Source organism: Pistacia vera, unplaced genomic scaffold, assembly GCF_008641045.1.
Source record: "Pistacia vera cultivar Batoury unplaced genomic scaffold, PisVer_v2 Contig135, whole genome shotgun sequence".
Classification (NCBI taxonomy): Eukaryota; Viridiplantae; Streptophyta; class Magnoliopsida; order Sapindales; family Anacardiaceae; genus Pistacia; species Pistacia vera.
Genome location: NW_022195412.1, coordinates 635,994 through 658,883, shown reverse-complemented (window position 1 = coordinate 658,883; position 22,890 = coordinate 635,994). Strand labels below are relative to the sequence as shown.

General features: G+C 34.4%; 2 protein-coding genes across 2 annotated transcripts; both read right to left on the bottom strand.

Moving 5' to 3' along the window:
* Positions 1-15,515: 15,515 nt before the first annotated feature.
* LOC116122551 (protein trichome birefringence-like 30) lies at positions 15,516-17,448 on the bottom strand. Its single transcript, XM_031408387.1, has 5 exons — positions 16,827-17,448; positions 16,562-16,736; positions 16,284-16,486; positions 16,035-16,190; positions 15,516-15,958 (listed from the first exon to the last, which is right to left on the bottom strand). The coding sequence occupies exons 1-5, from the start codon at positions 17,195-17,197 to the stop codon at positions 15,619-15,621; spliced, it is 1,245 nt and encodes a 414-aa protein (XP_031264247.1). The 5' UTR covers positions 17,198-17,448; the 3' UTR covers positions 15,516-15,618.
* Positions 17,449-18,825: 1,377 nt separating this feature from the next.
* Positions 18,826-22,139, bottom strand: LOC116122549 (protein ESKIMO 1-like). Its single transcript, XM_031408386.1, has 5 exons — positions 21,474-22,139; positions 21,215-21,386; positions 20,595-20,794; positions 20,339-20,497; positions 18,826-19,439 (listed from the first exon to the last, which is right to left on the bottom strand). The coding sequence occupies exons 1-5, from the start codon at positions 22,046-22,048 to the stop codon at positions 19,094-19,096; spliced, it is 1,452 nt and encodes a 483-aa protein (XP_031264246.1). The 5' UTR covers positions 22,049-22,139; the 3' UTR covers positions 18,826-19,093.
* Positions 22,140-22,890: the final 751 nt, after the last annotated feature.

Sequence of the window (22,890 nt, the reverse complement as noted above, 5' to 3'; positions counted from 1 at the left end):
AAGTATTTGTCTAAGATTTGTGAGAGAAAATCATGAGAAGCGTTTATTTCATTATCCTATTCTTATTCCAAATCAAAATGCATATTTGTTTCCTTGTTCTCAAAATTATATTATAAATTATTCAATTATTTTTAATTTTCAAATCATACCTTGTAATAACCATCTAACTCTACTTAATAATAATATTTTAAAAATACTTCTCAAAATAATCAATAAAAAAGATTACGGGCCTACTGTCAAGCAGTCAACCACCAGAGATTGCAGTTTGTGAAAATAACAAACCATGTGTAATTTACCAATTTGTGAAAATAACATACACACCCCCTATTCCCAAATACATAAAAATCGAATTCCAATTTCCAATCTAATTTAGAACATAGAAAACCTAAAACAAGAGAGAGTCAACTTGGAGTGACCATAGTCGGCGTTGGCATGCAGTCACTCCAAGAGAGAGCCTTTGATGCCGTCTGGAGGTGATTAATAGGCTTCAGCTTAAGAGCATTTTGGTTGTTCTGACTGTTGTTGTTGTTGTTTTGGTGGCTGATCAATGAGGAGTTGTTGGAGGAATCAATGGACAGGGTTTGGAAACGTGGTGGAGTAAGAGGAGGTCGAGGTCAGAAGCGAATCTGAGAGGTCATATTGGGCCCCATAGTGGTGTGAGGGTAGCAGGTTCTGTTCAAAGTTCGTCTTGGTGATCGGCTAATCTTTTCCGTGTTGTGAAAAAATTCCCTTTTAATATCCAAAATCGCCAACTGCTTAATAACAATATATAATTAGTCAAACCTCAAAACAGTAAAACACCAAGTGCAGAAGCAACACACTCTAATCCCCCCAAAAAAGAGGAAAGAAACAATGTACTTGATAAGTTGCATAAATTTAGTGTTTTTAGGTTTATTTTTATAGCCTTCTAGTTAATTTCTCATTTGTTTTTTTTGTTTTGATGTTAGTTGCTGTTAAGTTTGAAATATGAATGGTTAGCTATTGATTTGGAGAATTTTTGTAATTTTCAAGCATTAATTGAGTAGATTGGAGCATCGGAATGAAATGAAATTGGGATTCAAAACTTGAAGAAATTGAGATTAGCTGACAAGTTTGAAGGTCATGGCCTTGCCTTGGTGGTTCACCACGGCCATGGTGGTGGAATGAGGATAAAATAACGAGGACAGGAAGCATTATGGCCTAGGCTGTGGTGACATACATTTGGACACAGCCAGGGTCGTGTCAGACACTTTTAGGGTTTTTTTTAGTTTTTCTTTCTTTTTTCACTTTGGACTCTTTTGGGTATCTAAGGGTGATTAAGATTACTTCTTGGGAGGCTGAATTTTGCCTATTCTTGGAGAGAGATTATTGTGTAACAAAAGAGAAAGGAGAATCAAGAACAAAATTCATCACAGAGTTTGTCTCTACTTTTTCAATATGATTTATTTCTTGCATTCTACTCTTGTTTATTTTATTATGAACTAATTTTCTCAGGCTAAGAATAGGGTTAGTCTATTTATGGATCTGTAATCAATCTTTTACTCTTTGGTCAGTGAATCATTTTTCTAATGATGAGTTTATATTATGTGTTTAATATTATTAGGAACATGACCAATTTTTGATATAATTGTTTTGTACTTTTGTGTGATTGAGACTGAGAGGAGATATCACATGAGTGCTCTAATAATGTAGGTCATGGATTAATTGGATATAGAGATATATGAATTGATACATGCAATAGTCATAGGCAGGATTAACTTTTGCTGAAAGCTAGAGGATTTCATAAAGCTTAATGCTCGTCTATTTCGTTAAATCTATATAGAGATATCTAGGTTGTGAGATAGAAAAGGAATTAATATTGCTTGAGAAAGAATATTGGTTAACTTAGGAAATCCTATTGTCACATTAATTAAATAAATTCATTGACCATAGTAAATTGAGGGGTGCAGAGAAGTTTTAGATGAGTCTAAAGTCTTAGCTGTTTTCTTTTATTGAATTCTTAATTTTAGTTTTACCGCAATTCGTTTCTGATATTTCAGTTTTTAATATTTTTAGTTTTAGAGATCATCATTCTAAGTTTTGATTATCTAGATAAAGTTAAGACTAAGTAATATTTCAATACTTGTTTATGCAATCTCTTTAAGTACAATAACCTGTATTTTATCCTACTATATTACTTGACAGTAGTGTACTCGCTGGTTGGCGGCACAAGTAGTTTTTGGCGACTTACTAATATTCTTCCGTGTTGTAAAAGAATTCCTCATTAGTATCCACAATAACCAACTATTTAATAACAATATATAATTAGTCAAACCTCGGAACACAAGGCGCAGAGACCACCCACTCTAACCGAAAAAAAAAAAAAACACAATGTAACTCCGCAAGGATCTGGTACTTGACTACTTGTGCCCGCTGGGTTGATCATGATGTTAACTTACCATCTCTTACGTGCTGTAAAATAATTCCTATTAGTACCCAACTGCTTAATAACAATATATAATTAGTCAAACCTCGAAACACAAGGCGCAGAGACCACGTACTCTAACCCAAAAAAAAAAAAGAGAAAAGACACAATGTACCTCCGCAAGGAAGACCTTGATCTGGTACTTGTGCCCTCTGGGTTGCTCATGATGTTAACATACCTTCTCTACCGTGTTGTAAAAGAATTCCCATATGTACCCACAATAACCAACTGCTTAATAACAATATATAATTAGTCAAACCTCGAAACAAAAGGCGCACAACACGAGACACTCACCTGGTGCAGAGACGACGCACTCCAACCCAAAAAAAAATAGAGAAAAGACAATGTACCTCCGCAAGGAAGACCTTGATCTGGTACTTGTGCCCGCTGGGTTGCTCATGATGTTAACATGCCATCTCTTCCTCCTCTACAGATACCTTAATCTTCCTCAAACCACCGCTCTCGGCTTCGATAACCATAACAGGAGAGCTTGGGTTGGAAGAATTGTGCTGAATCGCAACAAGGATACGACCGGTGCAGCAGTTTCTGTGATATCAAGCCACATAACAGCAGCAACTGTCTTATCTACAATCTCAATTTTACTCATCTCTCTCATTGGAGCGTGGCTTCAAAGTTCTTCCAATAACGTATTTCAGAGCAAACTCATTCTTGGGGACACCAGGCCAACCACCATGTCAATCAAATACATAAGCCTTCTCGTATGTTTTCTTCTGGCCTTTTCATGTTTTGTCCAGTCAATAAGCTATTCTGTGAGTGCAAACTATCTGATTAGCATACCAGAGAGTAACATACCTCTGGAATTTGCTGAGACTGCAGTTATAAAGGGAAGTGAGTTTTGGTCACTAGGACTTAGAGCTCTTTGTTTTGCTTATAATTTGCTTCTATGGTTTTTGGGTCCAATACCCATGTTCATTTCCTCGATTGCGCTGGTAATTATCCTTCATCACTTTGACACCAATCAAACTCCGTTGCACCATTATTCGTCTGCGTGAAGCCTGCAGACGATCGGTGAGACTGCAGTTATAAAGGCTTAGAGCTCTTTATTGAGATTGCAGTTATAAAGGGAATTGAGTTTTGGTCACCAGGACTTAGAGCTCTTTGTTTTGCTTATAATTTGCTTCTATGGTTTTTGGGTCCAATACCCATGTTCATTTCCTCGATTGCTCTGGTAATTATCCTTCATCACTTTGGCATCAGCCAAACTCCGTTGCACCATTATTCGTCTCCGTGAAACCTGCAGACGATCGGTGACACAATGAAGTTCGATCAAGTTCCACGATAGAATGTATCAAGTAAGAAAAGTGGTTCTGAAATAATAGAGCATATGAAACTGAAAGATGGTGAATATTATAGTTTATATGATCATTTTCTCTGTTCTTTATCTGAAAGATGGTGAATATTACTATATAATACTTTATGGGGTGTATCTTTTTAACCCTATTTTTTTTCTTTATATATTAAAAATTGGTATTTGAATTAAAAGTAAAAACTGAGATTTTTGCTGCTCTTTGTTTTGTTATAAATAAATAATCATGAATTCTGCTTCACTCAATCAATAATGTGAATAGAATTAAATTAAAAACAACATCTCAAATTGATAAACGTATAGATTATAAAATACTAATTAATAGTAAAGGGTTATAGACAAACCTAATTGTGTCATGATTCTTGAATCTTGAATTTCTTAGAAAATGAGTTACAGTTCCCCAAAACCCAAAAAGCGTAAGTCTTTCTTTTAAACAATGCAGCTTATGATCATTTCCAAAATGGGTTTCAGTTATCTTAGATGTTTTGGAAAGCGGATTTAGTCAATTTAATAATAGTTTATTAGGTCTCTCATCCCCTAAAGCCACACTTTTTATTATATTAATCAAATGAAGTGTAACCGGCTAAACTTTAATATGATCACGGTAAACCTATTAATATATCATGGCTGGTTTTAATCAAAACTAACATATAACTAACATTTTATGTATATTAAATTATAATTCATCTTACAGCTTGTACGTCTATATATCAAAGTAGAACATATACTCAACCGCATGGCTCACGATCGACCAGAAGACTAAACCCTTCTAGACGTGTAGGATCATCAAACAATAAACTACCAGTCTTGCCGATAGTTAAGTGTACTTTTCTCTGTCCTAGATCAAAGAAAAAAGCAAGTGTCTGGGTACCAGTTATTACAGATTATAAATTTATCAAGTGAAAAATGCTAGTGGGTTTTTTCAAATTTTATTGTAGTTGTTTTTTTTTAAATGATAAAATGTTCGTTGCCAAGGTGGCATTTTATTTTCAAAAATAAATTACTTTAATATACAGAAAAAATTTCGTATAGGACCCTATACTTTTTACGTAATTTTGAAGTCCAATAGTTTTGAGGAATAGTCAATGCCTCCTGGATGTCTATTTTTACTCCAGTGAATGAAGAAGAGCAAATCTACTGGCTATTGAGAAAGGCAAAGTTGATTTTAAAGCAACAATTATATATATAGATTGCTATAATTTAATTAAATTCGATTAAAATAATGCTAATTACAGATTAAAAATATATCAAGTGAAGAATGCTAGTGGGTTTTTTTTTTCAAATTTTATTGTGGTTTTTTTTTTTTTAAATGATAAAATGTTCGTCGCCAAGGTGGCGTTTTATTTTCAAATGTAAATTACTTTTATATACAGGAAAAAATATCATAGAGGACCCTATACTTTTACTTACTTTTGTCCAATAGTTTTGAGGAATAATCAAATGTCTCCTGGATGACCATTTTTACTCCAAGGCCGAATCACGTACACCCACCCAAGGTTTGAAGTTAAGACAATGTGGTACCCAAATAGTTTGGAAAGGACAAATAGGTACTTTCTGTCAATCTCTGCTAGGAATTTCCGTCCGCTAAAGGGTAACATAGTAATTTTATGTAGAGCAATAAAATTTTAAATTTTAATTATCTTTCTCGAATAATGGAATAAGCTTCTCTTGGAAGATTCACTGGGGGCTTGACATGTGTCCGCAACATTTGACATTGAATAAAAAAAAAAAAGAATAGTTGTGGCTTCTTTCTTTGTCTGGAGTTTGAGCAACTAAACGGAAATTGTCGATGACAATCTAAACGAAACCATCGACGACAACCAGTGAAACAAGAACCAGCGACAAGGGAGGATGAGTTAAAACCGATGACCATGATGGAGTGAAGGAAAACCATCTACGATGAGTGAAGGAAATCTTTTATGAGAAGCGGCGTTATTGGTGTACGACATAAGGAACAAAAATGACATTTGACGGTATATAAATCATCAATGATTGAACAACGAAAAGCGAAGGGTTAACAGAATAGGTAAATATTCATTAGCATTTTTTATGTGAAGAGTATCGAAAGTTGTATGATAGTTCGTTGATTGTCGTAGATAATGTGTATGATGGTTTTTCATGTTTGGTTAACAGGATTTGGAAGTGGTGGAGATCAAAAGTGGACAGTGAAGCAAAGCTCTAAGGGTAGGTGATTTTTTTGTTAAGGTTGTTTATATTGTGGAATGTTGCAAATAACTCTGAGAAGGACATGCAAAGATCTGTAGAATTTGTTTCTTCAATTACTTTTATTCAATATCTAATATAATAAGTTTTTAGGTAGCCCGTGACTAGAAACTAAATCAAACTGGAAACTAATAGGAAGAAATAAAACTAAAAGAGGGAACTGGTGACTGATCTTTGTTTTTTCCCTTTTGTTGGATGTAAAGTGGTGTTAATGGGATTTGTTTGATAAAAATTGAAATCAATGCTCTTGTTGTATTTAGGATGGTGAATAGACCCAACTTCTTTACATAAACTTTTCCATGGTTACTTTCAAACTTTCATGCCCGTGTTACTGCTTGGACTAAGGGCATAATTTATATTTGAAAAACCCTTTAAAAATATATAACCAAGTGTAAATTCAAGTCTTTTTTACTTTATTGAGTGTTGTGATTTTTTTATTGTTGGGTTGTTTACAATACTTGCATGTACTTGGATTTAGTGTCCATTAGTTGTAACTGTTATCATTTTGGATAAACTTTTTGCAGGTATCATTTGCATAAGATAATTTTTGTTTGTAAGCTTTTCATATCTTTGTATTTTTTTTTTTTTTTCCTATTTTAATTTTTTATAAGTCTGATGTTAATATGGTGCATATTGCATGTTGAGCATTTTATGTGATTTTGTCCAATACTGAGTGCTCTTACAAAGAACAACCTACTGACTGATTGAGACAATTGATGGAGCTATCATTGGAATGTCCTCTGTTTCATGTTCATTTATATGTTTGCTTAGTAAGAAATGGTTGTTTGTTTATGGTCTTACGGAAATGCTTAATTTTTAGGTCTGTGGTACATTTAAGTTGGGTAAGAATTGTAGCTATGGTTTTTGCAATACATGGACGAGTTCATGATCCTTTGACTGATTTAACTTTGACTCCGTCGAGAGTCCTTCAGTAATTTTTTAATTTGGTCACGTGCACAATTAGTCTGATGTGTTTTTATTCGTTTGTGAACTCTTTCTTAACCTTACATGATGCAGCTATATTTTAATTTTCTGACCATTTTTTTGTTTTGGTATTGAAAACCATGGTGTATCTCTTTGTCTATCTACACTTTTCCAGTCATCAGATTTATAAAACCACAAATACCATGTTGTTCAAGAATTTTGAAGAGCAACAGAACACACTTCAAGAGCAATTGAATCTTGGAAGATGTAAACTCCACAAATACCATGCCTCCACAAATACCATGCTCTTGAAGACTTATGCAACTTTTTGGAAATGCTAACAGAAGTACTTGTTAATTGCTTCTGTTTTTTTTTTTTTTTTTTGGTAATTCTTCAATATAAACTAATTTTATTGTATTGAATTCATATTTTATGTCATTTGTAACTCAGATTTTTTGTCATTACAAATTTTAAGTTCTTTTGGATGAACAACTTCTTTTAATTCATTATGAATGTCAATATAAATTGCTTCAGCCACAAATTAAACATTTTAATTGTGTTGCATTCTTTGTATACCTTCTGTTTGAAATTTTGCTATCGATACAAGGACAAATTCTTTGCTGGCTTAATTCTGCAAATACATTGTAGTATTTTTGTGTGCACCAAGATGTTGGATAATCTATCATATAGTAAACCTATGTATCAAGGGTGAGTTACGAGCTGTTAAAATTTTAGTTCTATTAATATTGCTTTGAATCTTCCATAATTTGTTCTAATAAGTTAAATTCCCTATTTTTTTTAGCTTTCAATTGGTTCATCATCATGTTAACTAATATTGTCAGAAGTTGAATTTTTTGTATACAATTTTAGTTTTTAACTTGCTTGTCTTCGGGACATATGAATTCCCCATGCGCATATGACTGTATATTAAGAAAATTCAAATTTAAATTTACACCATCTAAGTGCTCTTTTAATTACATCTTCATGGATACCTATAAACATGAAATTGATGTGCTAATGGCTTCGACCCTGCAAAGTGTATGGTCTTTCTAATAAAGCTGAAACAATAGAACCTTTAACTATAGTGTAAGTTTAACAAACATTCATAGATGGATGCCCACTGAATTATCTTGTTCCTTCAGCAGGCTTCAGAATTGATAAATTATATTACGCTGGGTAATTCACTTAGAAAACCAACATAAAATTGTACAACAATGAACTCTCATTAATATGAAAAACCATTTAACATATAAAAAGTAGCATACAAATTCTCAATCTATAAAGCAGCAACTAAAATGAAAATTGCCATTTAACATATAGAAAGTAGTTGCCATTTAACAGTGGCATTCATAACCATATGTTCAAGAAAAGACTCATCCGTGTGGTCGTCATCAAAACCAGGTTGCATTCCTCCATATGCCACTTTTCTCCATCTAGGTGGAGTTGGAGGAGAGCTATTTCTATCCATTGCAATTCCACCGCTCTATAGCAACCGTAAACTATTCTAAATCGTCAACATTTGAAGCTACATCTTTCACAAAGCAATCCTTGCTTCACACAAGCCTATTCCACCACATATCAGATCTAGAAGAAACAAAATAAATGCCAGACAAATGTTTTATTGCTACAACATCCACTTCAAAATCAAATTAACCTTCCACACAAGACAACAATTAGGTCCATAATCACTAATCACAATAATAACTTGATCAGGAAATTGCACCAGACAAACACAACTTTTAACATTCCTCTCTTCTAAAATTTCTTTAATTAGTTATGATAGAAACTATAATTGTCCAAGTACAACAACAACTAAAATGACTAAGAACATTAACAACTTAATGAGAAAACTCATTTAATTTCTATTTATATCATAATATCTCCTTAATAGTTTCGACAACTATCCACAAACGCATTAAAAAGCCAGTCAAAGTCCCAAAATAACAGAACTAGTAATGATGAATATCTCACTTCAGAAACCAGAAAAACTTATGTGAAACTGGAAATTATAGTCAGCTTATAACTGTTAGAGTAGATGCCCTAGAGCCAATCAATTATTGTAAAATTGACTCTTTTAATAATGTTTGTTAATCAATAAAAAATCAATTTTCTTTTATATCATGTAAATCATAATTGCGTGTATTGATATATGTCTTTAGGATGGTAGAACCGTGACGAGGGTATCAAGTGTTTCAAATCTTGATAGTGAGAACCCTATGATCACATATGATGGCCATTTTAGAAATGTCTGTAGCCCCTATATTATTCTGACCAAGGACACAGATAATACGGTAAGACTATCATAGTATTGAACACCCTATCAAAAGGCAGTGACTGATCTTACTTGTCAAGGTTGTTTGCCGACAACGTAGTGTAACATATGGGTGCTTGCTGTAGGCAAGTTCACTGGACTGACCCACCAGAGGATTCCATATAGATGATAACCCTAGTGTCTATGGAACAAATCCTCTAACGAATGGTGGTGCATGTGATCCTTAGACTTGAGATCACCGGAGCATCTTGTGCACCGATTGGTGTAGTTTGACACTAGTCTAACGTAGTTCTATTCAGAGCTATCAATACATTAGTGATTGGCTGCATTGAGGAGTGTATCAAGACTATGGTGGATCGACAAAGGATTTATCACTCCCAGGTACGGGAGAAGTTATCTCACGTGTGAATGGAAATGACACTAAAGTTGTGGCCACAGTGAGATTGAGTTGCTGTTCAATCGAATTTATTGTTCTGGTCATTAGTCCAATAACTGAATATAAAGATATCAAGGATAACTGAGGTTGACACTATTTATGTATCTCAACCTCATGAGATAACGGATAATAAAAGGATTTGATTGCATGGTAACCATATCATTGATAGGTAGTGATTTCACTGAATCTGAATCTATTGAGTGGCCATGATGCCTTGCTAGGGGGCCAATCTTGGTATGTGTGTAATAAGATGATTAATTGGTGTTAATCACGATACTACTCACCGCCGATATGATAAGGAGCTTACGGGTCACACACTTAGAAGATAATTTAAGAATCGTTTTGTGAAAGGGGTATTTTCGTCTTTTATGACGAAAAGAGTATTTTGGTAATCTCACAATGCAATTAAATTTGCTGAGGTTGTTGTCTGTATTTAATTTTAATATTAAAATTAAAATTAATGAGATTATATTTAACTATATATGCGCATATATTTAAATGGATTATTATTATTAATTAAATGTTAATATATTATTATATTAATTAATTGATTTTAATTATAATAATAATTAATTAAAATTTAAAATACCAATTAAAGGGTGTTTAGTTGCAAGGGTGAATTAGGGTTGGAGCCCATGACTATTCCTTATTAGAATAGGGTTTTAATTGTTGCAAACATTAGATCATTATTCAATAATCAAAGACCTTAGCCATCCTTTTACTCTCTCTCTCTCGCGTTTTCAAAGTGTGTGTATATCAAAAATTTCATTCTTTGATTCACTTGATTCTTGAAGCCTTCTATTTGTTCTAGCAAAACAATAGTAGGTTCTACAGATTATTTTCGTGCGGACGACATTCGTACGATTCTATTATTGAATCGATAAGCGAAATTAAAGTATTGAAGGAGCCTCCAAACGTTGGTAACATATTCCTGATCTTTGTATAGATTATTTGTTTTGATTTGTACAGATTTTTATTTACACTGTTTTCGATTATAATATGGGAAGACGTTATAATCTTTGCCCAGATTTTGGGGTTTAGTGTGATGAACAGATTCGTCTTTTGAATGTTGTGTTTTTATTGTTGTTTTTCTGTTGTGCGAATCTGTTCACTCACTTACAATAACAACTCAAACTATAACAACAAAACCCCATTAAAATTTTGCTGCTCAACACACATTCACAATCATCGACACGATGAACTATTAGAATCAAAGTCAATATAAATTCAATTGAAAGAGGACTAGGGATCGGTATAAAGAGACTCATTTTTTCTACGGAAGCCACACTACTTCTCTCTTACCAAGTCATCTTTCACCACACTACTTCTCTCTCCCTTGCTATCTATCTTTCACCAAACACAAAAAACATCCAAATAAAGAGTAAGAAAAAAAAGAAAACACAAAAATGGTAGGAAGAGGAAAGGGAGGCAAGGGATTGGGAAAGGGGGGAGCAAAAAAGAGATAACATTCAGGGGATCACAAAGCTAGCGATTCAGCATCTGGCAAGGCATGAAGGCGTCAAGCCAATGAAGATTCGACATAGCAACGTGTCGGACTTTGTATGGTTTCATTGGTTAGTGTTAGGGTTTGGTGTGTTGATGTTTTAATAAATTTTGTAATGAAATCTCATCAATTAATATAGATTTCAGAACAGCGAAGAAGAAGGAAAAAGAAAAAGAGCAATTTCGTCAATCTCTTTCATGAAATAGAGAGCGATAGAGAAGAAAAAAATAAGAAGCAAAGAAAGAACGATGGAGAAGAAGAAATAGAAAACCAGAATGACAGAGAAGGAAATGGCAAACTTTTAAGGGCATTCCAGTCATTTCAGAAGTGTTACCTTTTAGCAAATAGAAATCCCTAACAAAGAAGGACAGAAAGTACCTATTGGTCCTTTCCAAACTATTTGGATACTACTTTGTCTTTACTTCAAACCTTAGGTGGGTGCATGAATGCAGAAGAGAGCAAATGTACTGATTATTTACTTCAAGCCTTAGGTGGGTGCATGAATGCAGAAGAGAGCAAATGTACTGACTATTGAGAAAGATAAAATTGATTTTAAAGCAAATCAAGAGTAAGAATTATATATACCCAATGTCAGAATATTGCATTGACATGTGATCCAATATAACTTCATTTACAATAACTAAAAGATATTAAAAGATACAATACTAGACCCGTATATGTAAAATATGGTCAAGATTTAAATTAAAAGAGGAATAATTAAATTCATTTACGCTTTGAATTTGGGCAGGGACTCAGGCCCATCTTCCCCTACTCACGAGTGCGGTTTAAGATATTAAAAGAGAATATTGGGACCTACACAATATTTTACAAGAAAATTAAATCGTGGAGAAGCATAAAATTAAGGAAAATAATTAACTAGACCTGTATATGTTAAATATGGCCAAGATTTAAATCAATTTTTTTGCAAATAATAATACTAGGTCCATAACCCAATTTCACAACCCTTGACATGGCACCTCGACATTAATCAACTGGTAAAATGAGTCTCGTCAACCCATTTACAATATGATCAATGATAAGTTATCACATCAAAAGTTACGAGAGAATGTTGTGAGATTGAATTATGAACCTAATATAAAGCTTGGCCCATAACCCAGAATTTGCGTTTAATTGAGAAGGGTTGGAGCATCCAAAACAAGAAATGGTCAAGATTTACTTTGTTGAAATTGCTGTATCTATCTTTGCCAAGGTTTCAATATCAATAAATTTGTAAGAAATATGAATAAATCAGAAAGCCAAAAAACAGAAGAAATATTTACATACAATTTGTTTTGTATTGATTTCATTAGCCCCTGAATATATGCATCATACAGGTCAGTATCCCGTACAACCAATTTTTCCCATTGGTTTGGATTCAATGAGTCTCCAACAAACACAAGTCTTTTGTTTCTCAGCTTCTCTAGCAGTAATCTTTGACTTGAACCCGGTCGAAGAAATAAATTAGAAACTTTAAACTGAAGAGGTGTTTAATTAATAGGCGAAGCCGCTTCAGAGCATCTTGGCTGTTCTGACTGCTATTGTTGTTGTTGTGTTGGTGGCTGTTCGATGAGGAGTCGTCGGAGGAGTCAACGGACAGGGTTTGGACACGTGGTGGAGTAGAGTGGGCGAAGGAGGGAGGAGGAGGTGGAGGTCGAGGTCGAGGTCGAGGTCGAGGTCGGAAGCGATTTGAGAGGTCATACTGGGGCCCACGGTGACGTGATGATTGCGAGATCTGTTCAAACTTCGTCATTTGTGACAAAACCTTTTCGTTATTGTGAGAAAAGTCCTGATTAATATCCAAAATCTCCAACTCCCTAATAACAATATATAATTAATCAAACCTCAAAGCACCAGGCGGACAACAGGACACACTCAAACCTCAAAACAGTAAAACACCAGGCGCAGAAAGGACACACTCAAATCCCAAATCTCCAGGAAAGATACAATGTACCTCCGCAAGGAAGACCTTGATCTGTTACTTGTGCCCGCTGGGTTGCTCATGATGTTAACATACCATCTCTTCCTCCTCTACAGATACCTTAATCTTCCTCAAACCACCGCTCTCGGCTTCGATAACCATAACAGGAGAGCTTGGGTTGGAAGAATTGTGCTGAATCGCAACAAGGATACGACCGGTGCAGCAGTTTCCGTGATATCAAGCCACATAACAGCAGCAACTGTCTTATCTACAATCTCAATTTTACTCAGCTCTCTCATTGGAGCGTGGCTTCAAAGTTCTTTCAATAACGTATTTCAGAGCAAACTCATTCTTGAGGACACCGGGCCAACCACCATGTCAATCAAATACATAAGCCTTCTCGTTTGTTTTCTTCTGGCCTTTTCATGTTTTGTCATATCAATAAGCTATTCTGTGCATGCAAACTATCTGATTAGCATGCCAGAGAGTAACATACCTCTGGAATTTGTTGAGACTGCAGTTATAAAGGGAAGTGAGCTTTGGTCACTTGGACATAGAGCTTTTTGTTTTGCTTTAAATTTGCTTCTATGGTTTTTGGGTCCAATACCCATGTTCATTTCCTCGATTGCTCTGGTAATTATCCTTCATCACTTTGACACAAATCAAACACCGATGCGCCATTATTTGTCTCCGTGAAGCCTGCCGACGATCGGTGACACAATGAAGTTCGATCAACTTACACAATAGAATGTATCAAGTAAGAAAAGTGGTTCTGAAATAATAGCATATGAGACTGGTGAATATTATAGTTTATATGATCATTTTCTCTGTTCTTTATCTGAATATCATTTTCTTGATTGAAGAGATTGATAAATTCCCAGCATTACTTACAACACTTGTATTGGTAGGCAGCAGAGGAGTGGAATTGAAAGTAAAAACTGAGACTTTTGCTGCTCCCTTTTTTTTTTTTTTTTTTTAATTTATAATTCATATTACAGCTTGCACATCTATATATCAAAGCAGAACATCTGAAGATATACTCAAACCACATGTTTCACGATCGACCAAAGACTAAACCCTTCTAGACCAGTAGGATCATCAAACGATAGACTACCAGTCTTGCTGATAGTTAAGTGTATTTTTCTTTGTCCTAGATCAAAGATTATTTGTGTTATATTTACTGATATGATGATTATATATCAAGATGATAAAAGCATTGACTCGTTCATTTTATTAACTCAATAACCTGATTGGTATTAAGTGATGATATAGTTCTTTTACTCCAAGGCTTCATGAGAATTCTTAAATTATAAATGTGCTTTTTGGTACGACTCCTACCGACCATGAAAGAAGATTTGCAATCTATAGATTCCAAAAAGTTGGCAATGCCGAAGAAACCCACCAAGTTTGAACTGGGCCAACAATTAGGCTCAGATAAATTACAAAAAATATAAGGACTCTGGGCAACATTTAAGCTTAGATAAATGACGTAGAACGTCTGGTGGGTGAATTTATAGAGCGAACTGAATGTTAAAAGTTCATACTTAAAACTCAAAGATCTTAAATGAGTATGTCATATTCAAACGGTCATAACTTTTAATCCAAGAGGAGTTATGAGACCCATAAGATACCGTTAGAAATTTTATTTGGAGTCCGCCGACGTCGTAACCGTTTTAGCCGGTTGAAGTCGTTTTCAAGGTCAAAATCCACCATTTTGGCATGTTTAGGGGCTGTTTTAGTTGTTTGTGCGTTTTTTCCTATTTTATTTTGGGTTTTTCTGTTTTAATTAATTTAGATTTTGTTTTTTTTTTTTTATTAGGAGTCTTATTAAAGTTGGTTATCATCTTATATAAACTTATTTTTTATTTTGGATGTTATTCAATAAATTATTTAGATTTTAAGGTTTAAATTTATAGATTAAGACGTTTCAAAAGAAGATCACCATTAGAAAAGTAGTCGAGGGTAGAGCGTGAGCTTAAGCAAAAAGGAAGGAGGGAAAAGACAAACCTGTTACAATGAAATGTGGTTTTGATTAATGACCAAAGTATTACAGGCCCACCATCAACCACTAGAGATTGCGATAATTTAATTAAATTCGATTAAAACAATGCTAATTACAGATTATAAATATATCAAGTGAAGAATGCTAGTGGGTTTTTTCAAATTTTATTGTATTTTTTTTTTTTTTTTTAATGATAAAATGTTCGTTGCAAGGTGGCATTTTATTTTCAAATATAAAATATTATAAATTACTTTAATATACAGGAAAAATATTATATAGTACCCTATACTTTTACTTAAAATGTCTCCTGGACATCCATTTTTACTCCAATGAATGCAGAAGAGCGCAAATGTACTGACTATTGAGAAAGGTAAATTGATTTTAAAGCAAATCAAGAGTAACAATTATATATATATATATATATACCTAATGCCAGAATATTGCCTTTACATGTGATCCAATGTAAATTCATTTACAATTGTTGAATGCCAACTAATGGCAATTAGTAGTTGCAGGCATAATCTAGAATGACTGAAAAAATTAACAAAAAGAATATCATCAATAGGAGTTTAATAGCTGAAGATGATTTGTGTATAGATGAACTCATTCCATGTGTCTGGCAATCCAGGGAGACACCAATGAACACAATCAGGATCGATCTTCGCGTCTGGAGAGTCCGAATTGTGTTTAGCAGAAGAACCATAGATGGAGGTATGTGCATCTTTCCTGTATTCAGAGAGGGTGGTTATATTGAGGAAATGGACAGGCCGCTTCATTGATTGAGTCACATTTGCTGCAATCTCAAAGAGCTTATGGTCTGTGCCAACATTTGCTGGCATTGACATGTTTAGAATTGGTGTTGTTTCCTTTGCGCACTTGATCCCTTCTGGGTTGTTCCAATCTAAACTCCTGCAACATTATTTGATCGGTTATGATTTTGGATACAAAAAGTTTCCCAGAAAAAGAAGGATTTGAAATTCAGTGCCTGATATGTTGGGGAGCCATGCTGCTGAAAAAAACAGATGAATTTGGATCAACATTTTCCTCAACCCACTTTGCCCATGTCCTCAAAGTTCTATCATATATTGTGTACACATTGATTTCATCATACTCTGTGGCACCTTCATCGAACGATCCTCGTCTATTTTCATTTCAGTTTCAAGAAGGAATCAGTAAGATTTTGACAAGATCAAAATAAAGGCAACAGAAAACCGAAAACATGGGCAACACTTACAACACTTTCATAGTTGGAGATTTAATCCACCAAATATATGTGTTAAAAATGAGGTAGTCAGCCTCCTTCCAAATATCTCCACCCTTTGAGATTGATTCAGGCATGATCATGGCGTCCCTTTTGCCATCTCTCATATTTGGAGGTTCCGCACTGGACTCAACCAAAAAGGGTGCCCAGTAAAACTCAATAGAAGCATTATAGTCCTGGAAATTCAATCAAATAAACAGTAAATTTCACAAATCGTTGAGTGGGAGATAGAGGAATTCAAAATTTAATACCTCTGCTCTGAATCTGTAAATGTAGGTTGAAGGATAGCTGACGCTCTTCTTGCCCGGAGGCACAACAGATTGAACCATACAAACCATGGACTGCCACTGGTTATAATGTAAGGAGTCTCCAACAAACATGAGCTTCTTTCCTCGAAGCTTATCTAGCAGTAATTTTCCATCAAACCTTAACAACCCAGAACCAGAAACTTCAAATCGTTAACTTCAATAGAATGTGTTTGTGTTTGTTTAATGCTTGTTAAAATTCTCAACTTACTTGGGCAAAAAACAATCTCTGGGCTGCCATCTCCAGTTCTGATACAGAGAATCCTGCCTCCCATTTCTCAAACATCTCACCCAATCCGTTAGAAACTCACATTCATTTTCTTTGTATAAAGGGTGAGTCACATTATCTAGAACCCACTCTCCACTGAAGATGTCACATCTTTTAATGCCCTGATCACTTTCTTTGTTGGCTTGTATAATCTCTTGGTGTTTAGACAATATCGTTGTGTGTTCATTGTACAAAACAAATCCAAAGAATGTCACTGAAAGAAAAGTAATAGATACGAGAAGTATGGGGAAGTAATTGAAGCTATGGCTGTCACCAGCGCCCTTCATTATGGCTGTCTTCTTCAAGATTAGCATTTAGTTAATTACCTCCTAAATGTTTGTATCAATGGTGGTGTAACCTGAAAGCAGGAACAATGACTGCTAATAATAGATTAACAATTAAATAAAAAAAAAGGCCAAGTCAATGCAATGACTATAATATTGATATTTGGTGATGGGTTCATCTAAATTTATGCTCTAAGCCATTCATGTAAAAAAATTGCAGGGCTTCTGTGAAGTAGAAGTAGAAGTGTAGTACTGAGCTTGCAAGAAGTCAATGGAGTTTGGCTAGCTTCTCCTGGAAAACCTAACAGCCAATTAAGAGATAAAGCAGGTGGATTTGAATATAAAAGAACTCCAAAAAGAAATGCCAATAAAAGTATGAACTGTTGCGTGTACGTTGTCGACCTCATTCAGATGGAATGAATATTAGAGGTGCAGTTGAAACAACTCCGCCATGGGCCACCAAGGTTTCGTAGATGAGTTGAATAATTAGAGTGGCAGGTTGAATGATTAATGCAATGTAAAGTGTAACGTTTTATGTATAATAATAAATAAAAATATATATACTTTCAATAAAATAGGAGCTGGTTTTAGGAAGAAGATTGGATATGGTGCAATTGGCCTGATTGGGCAAGCAGTTAACTTAGAAGAAGGATACGAATATTCAACAAAGCCCAAATAAAAAGAGATTCACATGGGAAAGGAAAAGCGTATAAAATGCGGTTTTAAAAATAAGAATTTATGTATTTTATATCTAATTTAATCATATTTAAAATTTCTCCATAATTAGCTTCATTCTCTTTAAACTTTCTCTCAATTTATCTAAGGAATACTCTCACGAGTAGGGGCGGAAAAAAAATTAGTGTGGAATCGAAACCGGTGGATACCTAGAATGTCAGTTCTGGTTTCGAGTCGACACCGGTTGTCACAAGATCGGTTCCAATTCTAAAAACCTGGAACCGACACTATGCGATTTTAGTTTCGGTTTCACCATTGCAAGAATTGGGAACCAGAATCGGAACCAAGATCCAAGTACCTGGTTAGGAACCGATTTGAGAACTAGGACTGAATTATAATTTTTGTAAACTATTGGGGTGTATTGTGATTTTTAGAAGGTTTATTTGTTATTTTTGAAAAGTAGGGGTAATTAAAATTAACCCAAGTACCCCGAAACCGGAACCTATGTTTCAGATTTCAGTTCCTGCCTTCTAGGAACTAGTTCCAGTTTCGGTTCCTGGCTTTTAGGAACTAGTTCCAGTTTCGGTTCCAAATACAAAGAACCAATTGTTTTCGGTTCCTTTGAAATTGGACGTGTACTTGGATCGGTCGACACTCTACCCCTACTCACGAGTGCGGTTTAAGATATTAAAAGAGTACATTGGGACCTATATGATATTTTACAAGACAAATTAAATCGTGGATAAGCATAAGATTAAGGAAAATAATTAACTAGACCTGTATAGGTTAAATACAGTCAAGATTTAAATCAACTTTTTGTAAAGCTTGGCCCATAACCCGGAATTTGCGTTTAATCGAGAGGGGTTGGAGCATCTAAAACGAGAAATGGTCAAGATTTACTTTATTGAAATTGCTGTAGTTATCTATGATAAGATCAGAAAAAAAAATAATAATAAATAAATATTTACATACAATTTGTTGTATTGATTTTATTAGCCTCTGAATATATGGATTATACAGTTCAGTGTCTTGTACAGGCGCACAGCCAATTTTTCCCCACTTACTTTGTCCAATGAACCAAAAAAATTTGGTGGCCCATCTCTATCATTCACCCTATAACAAAAACTAAAACGAGGGAACTGAGAAGAAAAATTACAGGACAAATTAAATCATGGAGAACCATAGAAATTTTAATTTTAAACAACAAAAAGAAAAATAAAAAAAAATATATCAAAAAACCATCGTGACCGGTCACGTGCGAATGATACGTGCGTAAAGGAATTCGTTCCATGTGTCGGGCAATCCAGGAAGGCACCAATGGATACAATCGGCATACGTTGCAGGATCAGCCTTCTGTTCCGGCGTCAACATTTTGCCTTGGCGAATTGTGTAAACTGAAGTGTGTGCATCTTTTCTGTATTCTGAAAGCGTCGTAATGTTAATGAAATGGACTGGAACTTTCATGTGTTTTGTCACATTTGCCGCAATCACAAGGAGCCTTCGGTCTGTGCCCACGTTCAAATACATTGAAGTGTTCATAATTGGAGTCGTTTCCAATGCACACTTAACCCCATCTGGGTTCTCCCAATCCAAGCTCCTGTAATTAAAAAATAATTTAGTTAACTTGTACTAATTAATCTTTGCGTTAATGGATTTTGGGGCACATAATGATGAAATTAGGTGTAAATATATAGTGGTTTACCAACCAAAGATTAAAGTAACACCTAATTTTGATTAATGACCAAAATATTACAGGCCCACTATCTGTTTTTTTTTTCTTCTTTTCAATGATTGGAGTGTCCGATACAGCTTACGTTACACTTTAACTAATCTCTTGGGACCTTGAAATTACCGTCCAAATAAGAGTTTCAATAACTACTTATATTAACAACTGAAAAGACATTAGAATTTCGGACTTTTTGAGTAATACACTCAAGAATTTTTATCGAACCACTCGACCACCTAATTGATGGTTTATAGGCCCACTATCAACCGCTAGAGATGGGAGATAATTTCCAATTAGAGAGAACAGAAAGTTAATTAAAATTCGATTAAAACAATGCTAATTACAAATTAAGTATATTTAGTGGTTTACCAACCGAAGATTAAAGTAACACCTAAATACCTAATTTTGATTAATGACCAAAATATTACAAGCCCACTATTTTTTTTTTTTTTTTTTTGTTAATGATCGGAAGTGTTAAAGACAATTTATGTTGCATCTCAACTAATTTTTCGGGACTTTGAAACTACCGGTCGAGTAAGAGTTCTAGTCACCACCCTTATTAGGCTATTAGCAACTGAAAAGAGATAAGAACTTAGAATCTCTTAAGTAATATACCTAAGAGTTTTTATCGAACCACTCAACTACCCAAGAATTGGTTTACAAGCCCACTATCAACCACTAGAGATGGGCGATAATTTCCAATTAAAGAGAACAGAAAGTTAATTAAAATCCGATTAAAACAATGCTAATTACAGATTAAGTATATTTACTTGATGTGAAGAGGGGACATGCTGCTGAAGAAGACCGTGGTGCGATTGGGATCTATATTTTGGTCCACCCAATTAGACCAAGTCTTCAATACTCTTGCATAACCTTGTGGCCGTTCAATCTCATCATATTCTGTGTCCCCATCATCGAACGATCCTCGTCTGTGTCATAATATTAATCTTGTTTAATTAAACATAATCTAAATCCAAATAAAACTGATTTAAAATTAATAATAATAAAAAAAAAAACGATACTTACAAGATTTTCATGCTGAAAGTATTCATCCACCAAATATACGTATTAAAGATCAAATAATCAACGTTTTTCCAGTTAACTCCATGCTTATCGATTGATTCGGGCATGATAATTCGATTCAAAATGCTGTGCATCGTTGGATCATCCGAATTTGACCGAACCAAGAAAGGGGCCCAATAAAATTCCACTGTCGCATTGTAGTCCTACAGAAAAGACATGCATACAATAAATCAATGGAGGCAATCTCTAAGAACAAAGGTCCAAAATTTCCCATTTTTTTATTTTCCTTTTTAATGGGGACAGAGAAAAAGGAGTCCACTTATGTATTTTGTTCTAATTTACCGATTTCAACGGCAATACATCATACAAGCAAAATCTGAGTGACTCAAACATCGCCATCTGTATACGTTTATTCTAACCTAATCATATTAATTATCTTTAATTTAATTAATTATCGCTAATTAAGCACGAGGGTATCTCATTATTATTCAACAACTTTGGAAAATAATCATCATAGTATGTCAAAAAGATTTAAAAAAAAAAAAAAAAGCAATAAAAAATATGACACGGGGCCCAATCCTGCTTTGTGTTTGAGTGGGAGAGAAGCAGAGAAAGATTTTTACCTCAATTCTAAACACAGCGAGAGATCCCGTTTTGTTCAAGCTTTTTCTACCACGAGGAACCGCAGATTGAACCAAACAGATCATGGATTCCCATTGGTTTCGATTCAATGAGTCTCCAACAAACATAAGTCTTTTGTTTCTTAGCTTCTCTAGCAGTAATCTTGATTTGAACCTGAACGAAGAGATAATTTATTAACTTTAAGCGCAAGATGTTTGTAGTTAAAGAACAGAAAAGGAGGAGATTAATCAGAATTCTTACTTGGGCAAAGAGCAATCTCTGGGTTGCCATCTCCAGTTTTGGTACATGGAATCTTTTCTTCCGTTTCTCATGCAAGTGACTTGGGCTGTGAGAAATTCACACTGATCTTCTTTGTACAAAGGGTGTGTTTCATTATCAAAAACCCATTGGCCTGTAAAGAGATCGCACTCTTCTGGGGGCAATTCAACTTCTTCATCATCATCTTCTTCAATGACTGGCAACTCAATCTTTTGTTCATCTTCTTTGGTTTCTTGTGCATCATCAGAACTTAGAACTTGAGGCTCTTCAAGAGAGGTTCTTGAAGTCACGGCACTGTCTTCTTTGTCATTCTTCAGTTTTTCTTCAACTAGGTTAACGTTCGTTTGCTTATTGGGTTGTTCTTCTAGCGTTTCTTGAGTCTTTGGAGTACTTGATGAGAAAGGGAACTCGGCAATAGACTTCACGTCTTCATTGTACATGAAGACCCCAAACAGAAATATAGAAAAAACCACAACAAATATTGAAAGATTGTTGTTCTTTCTGTGCTTCATCGATTCACTTGTGAAAAGAGAAGCTTTGCGGCGAGATGGCTGCATTAGAATAATAAGAACAAAGAGAGAATTGGTGAGAAACTGAAGCAAAGTTTGATGGAAATATAGAGACAGAGAGACCAACAATAATATGTATAAGAGAGAGAGAGATAATTACAATGCATTAGTAATAATTTTTTTTTTTTTTTTTTATTTTATTAGTTTCTATTTGTTTAATTGAGGTTTGGTGAGATGGGGTTTTCTTGTAGAAACTGGTTAGGCTTCTGGTGGAGGGAGGGTTGTCTTTCTCAGACTGAGTTTATTTTTATTTTCATTTTCTTTATCCATTGGCTAACTACTTTCTTCAATGAGAGAGAAATAGTTAAAGAGTGAGTTCAAAGATTTGCTCAGTTGGTCTTATTCCATTACCTAAAATTTGGAGCAGAATACTCAATGTTAGATCTGGTGTTACTGTCTCTTGATTCTGAAGAAGAAGCTTCAGCTTGCAGAGTTTTAATTTAGGTCCATGTCGGGCCGTCACAGTATTCTCTCATATCAATCAAAAAGATCAAGTTAATATAATGTATGTTGATCGAACGGTTGAGGACCCTGACTCTGATATCATCAAACAGTTTCTTCTTCGTCACAAAAGAGAAGATCGTATGACTGACAAAAGAGAAAGAGACATGGTATGAATGATTATTATTTAATATTAATAAAAGTGTACAATATATAGTTACATATTCTGTATAAGGAAATACAATTATCTTAATAATAAAATTAATAAAAAATATAAAGAAAGATGATATTATAAATTTATAATGATCAGGAAATGATTTTATTCCTTAATAGCGAGTACATTGTATTTCCTACCCAAGTGTTTTGGAAAGTAACAATACGCCCTAAAA

Coding starts and splice junctions, on each gene's coding strand:
- LOC116122551 (XM_031408387.1), bottom strand. CDS start 17,197: ATGCTAATCTTGAAGAAGACAGCCATAATGAAGGGCGCTGGTGACAGC. Junction 16,487..16,561: donor TTTACAGATTCAGAGCAGAG/GTATTAAATTTT, acceptor TTGAATTTCCAG/GACTATAATGCTTCTATTGA. Junction 15,959..16,034: donor ATGGCTCCCCAACATATCAG/GCACTGAATTTC, acceptor ATAATGTTGCAG/GAGTTTAGATTGGAACAACC.
- LOC116122549 (XM_031408386.1), bottom strand. CDS start 22,048: ATGCAGCCATCTCGCCGCAAAGCTTCTCTTTTCACAAGTGAATCGATG. Junction 20,498..20,594: donor ACTTTCAGCATGAAAATCTT/GTAAGTATCGTT, acceptor ATTATGACACAG/ACGAGGATCGTTCGATGATG. Junction 19,440..20,338: donor ATGTCCCCTCTTCACATCAA/GTAAATATACTT, acceptor TTTTAATTACAG/GAGCTTGGATTGGGAGAACC.